Genomic DNA, 3833 nt, shown 5'->3' on the forward strand with positions numbered 1-3833 from the left:
ACTTCACTGAGTGTGCCAGTGCAGGAACATCCAGACATTTGGATTCAAGCATGGTACCTCACCAGGAGACATGTTTGTTGTTCCTGTATGTGGTCTCATTAAACTCTGCCTCAGCTCTCAGGCAGGGTGCCTCATAATGATGTCTTCAGAGAGTAACTCAGCAGCAGTCTGAGAAGCACTGTTTTACTGGGTTGGCTGGTGTGTACATTGTTGCACCTGTAACCACACACAGTGGTGATGTCACAGGGTCCTGGCTTACACCTAGGGATGGGTATCGTTTGGTTTTTATCCGATACCGGTTCCTAACCGATACTTTTAAAACGATACCGGTGCCTAAACGGTGCCTGAACCGATACTTTTTTCAAAAAAGTGCACAAAACGATGCTTGACTAAGAAAGGCTTTTTTTATTGGCAAATATATTAACTGTTTAAAGTAGATTATAAATATAAATAAATACAAAACCCTTTTTAACTAAAAACTATGAATAACATACGAACTGTTAACAAAAGTTTACACTATACTTAAATAAATAAAAATAAATACAAAACACACACACTCTGACTCGTGACTCTGCCTTCGGTGCCTGAGCCAAATGAAGACTGAGGGTCGCTTTTCCATCACTCGGAGACCCCCGTGTCTCCGCGGCTGGGGCTGTCGCAGGCAGGCTTCGGCCCCCCGCCTTCGTCCCCCTAAAATGCGGTCGGGACCGGGCTCCGGGACCGGGACCGGGAGGAACGAAGACCACGCCGAGAAATGTTTCATAAAAGCGACCGCATTTTAGGGGGCGGCTGGCCGCAAAGATGCCGGAGCCCGGTCCCGGAGCCCGGTCCCGGAGCCCGGTCCCGGAGCCCGGTCCCGGAGCCCGGTCCCGGAGCCCGGTCCCGGAGCCCGGTCCCGGAGCCCGGAGCCCGGTCCCGGAGCCCGGTCCCGGAGCCCGGTCCCGGAGCCCGGTCCCGGTCCCGGAGGAAATGCGCGGGGGAGAGGTCTCACGAGGAGATCCCCCCCCACACACACCTGCACGGGAGCCCTGACGCACGCGGGGTGCGGGCAGCGCGGGGACAAGAGTCTGTCCACCGGCAGCCGCGGGGCCCGGCGGGAGCCGCCGCTTCCCGTGAAGGAAGGAGCGGAAGTGTGAGGAGGCGGGACGAGCGGAGACCTCAGTCTTCCATTGGCTCAGGCACCGAAATGAGGCACCGAAATCTCCGTTGCGTTTCGGTCCGGGTAGGTACCGGTTGTATTGGAACCGGTTCCATATTGGAACCGGTTCTCGGTACCCAACCCTACTTACACCTGTGCATCAACCACATTAAACTAATTACCATAAATAAAGATGGATGACGCATGACTCTACTTCCTCCCACTGTAGAAAAGGAATCCAAAATATCTAAGACAGGGCGCTGCATTGTTGACATCATGTGGAGCCAGAGTCTGTGAGTAATGATCATGGAGTAGAGCCACAGTTTCGAGGTTCTGCACACACACAACCAATCGGGAGTCAGTCTCAGCTGTCAATCAGGAGGTTTCACCCTGTTTTTATGTCATCAAATACCTCATTAAAACCAAACTTATCAAAAGCGAAAAAACATATAAATATGAATAAATATACAATTCAGTGTGATAATATCTACTTTTGATTTATTTGAAGTGCTTAATTGATCCTACAGGATCAGTGGTGTAGATAATGGATTGCCCATGTCCTCCCTGCGAACATATAAGAGGTGGGATGTATGACGTACTATGCAGCCAGCCACCAGGGGGCTATGTTTGAGCTGCTGCTGTCACCGTTATTGCTTGTGGACACGATTTTTCAAGGCATATTAAGATGCTTCTTGAAGCAACTGACTCAGAATCACAGAAAATAGCAGTGATTTATTTTTGCTATAGCTACCTTTGCTGGTTTCACTTGTGGACTGAACTCGCTACCAATTAACCAGTTAAAAAGTTAAAATCAACTACAGATTTCATGGCACTGAAAATTGTGACCGATCATTTATAGGCCAATAAACAATTTAAGAAATCCCAAACTGTTGCATTTTGATATACATTCCTGCGTACCAACACTGGTGTCAATGTACTTTAAACACAAACATCAATTTATACGTTATGACCTGCCTCCTGCATTCTCTACCCAGACGCCACTCCTCACCTGAATGCTCCTGTGAACATCTCTGACATGGGAATTTGCCTAATGTGAAAAGAAAACTCCCATTTTCTGGAGTTTGTGTCTGGAAACGGAGCTAGTCTAATTTTTAAAGGGAATGAAAGAATAAACAAACTGCCTCGACCTCTAACCACATTTTGACACATGAACATGCTGAAGTGTTGATGTAATGTGAGTCAATATGAGGCTGTCTAACGATCTCTTTTACAACTGTTCTGTAACTCAGCACTTCTCCAGAGCTCGGCTTTCATAAGTTGTTTTCTCAGCACAGAGGCCTAGTAATTGATGAGACACTGCTATTGATTTTCACTTTGAAAATTGTAATTTGTATCTGCTTTGCAAATGTTCTGTCCCTCTGTATCCTTGTTTAGTTTCTGGTGTCATGACCTAATTCCTCCTGCAGAACCATTCAAATTTCATCTCCTCTTGTTTTGTTGTAGTTGGTGGATGAGGTTGGTCTGACCCACATCGCCCCGCATCCCCCGAGGCTTCAGGGAGCCTACAACCTCCTGAGTCACCTCCCTCTGCACTCTCAGCAGCCGAGCCGGGCCCCGAGCCTCCTTATTCCCATTGGGGGGATACACATGATTCAGCCCAGGTCCCCCCTCCCTCTTTACAGACTGGTGTGCAGCCCTACAGCAACCCCAGCTGATCCCACCGGTACAGGGTCCTCCTGGAGACAGAGTGGCGCTGTGAAGGGGAGGTTTTCTCTGCTGCAGCGGCAGGATACCCTCCAAAAGATGTCGCCCGACAGCGGAGCCAGCCCGGCAGACCCACTGGAATCAGGGGAAATGCCCAGGAGAAGCCGTTTGGACTCCCTGTCACAGAGGAAGAGTCGAAGATTCGTCCAACAACTGTTGAGTCCAAGTACGGAGGTGAGGCCTGCGGAGGTGAACACGGACGCACATGTTACAGAAAGATGTGTTTACCCGGAGACCACCCAAGCCCAAAAAAAGACTCCTTCCTCCCAGACACAGGTGTGATTAGGGGGAGAGTCTGAAGGGACAGTGCAAAAGACTGAAAACCAGAGAGTGGTTTAGACTCCAAGGAGAAAAGGCAAGAGCACCGCTTTTGAATGACGCTGTTATGTAATTATATGAATAATATATATAGACACTATGTTAGATATGCAGTATGTTTTGTAAATCTTTTTTTACCCTCTTGTTTGATGTCATTGGTGTTAATTTATTTATGTGCTATTATGCAAATTCTATACTATATGCAAAAAGCAGCTGGAATGAAAATAGACAGTTTTAATCAATTATCCTATTTACCCCTTTGACAGCTCTAATATACTATTGCTGTGTTAATGTACTGTATTATCAAAATGGATATAGAAAGGTACTACAACTATTTATTCATCCTGACCAGTATTTTGAAGTGCAATTTTACGTCAAGATTGTGGTTTTAAAATGTCATTTTTAAAGGCTGTGATTATTATTATTATTATTTGTCAGTTTCTTTGTCGTTGTTGTTGTCGTCTTTGTTTGTGTTTGATGAAGCAGGGTTTACGATCACCTCCTTTTTCTAAAAGAAGTATGGGATCAGGACGTTTGGAGTGCACTGACAAAACAATATCCAGAGGAAACCTGTTTCATTAACATGGTAGCTACGGTATAGTTTGGTTTTTCTTTTCATAAACAGATACATGTATTTTTGTGTTGTTGCTTT

The 3833-nt window shown here is 46.5% G+C and overlaps 1 protein-coding gene across 1 annotated transcript in view; it reads left to right on the top strand.

Annotated features, from left to right (window-relative positions):
- Positions 1 to 3145, top strand: part of hivep3a (HIVEP zinc finger 3a) — a 13174-nt gene extending 10029 nt beyond the window's left edge. The window contains exon 7 of the mRNA XM_061093241.1: positions 2603 to 3145. Coding sequence (XP_060949224.1) covers positions 2603 to 3145 — 543 coding nt within the window. The remainder of the gene's footprint in view (positions 1 to 2602) is intronic.
- Positions 3146 to 3833: the final 688 nt, after the last annotated feature.

Source organism: Limanda limanda, chromosome 19, assembly GCF_963576545.1.
Source record: "Limanda limanda chromosome 19, fLimLim1.1, whole genome shotgun sequence".
NCBI classification, from domain to species: Eukaryota; Metazoa; Chordata; class Actinopteri; order Pleuronectiformes; family Pleuronectidae; genus Limanda; species Limanda limanda.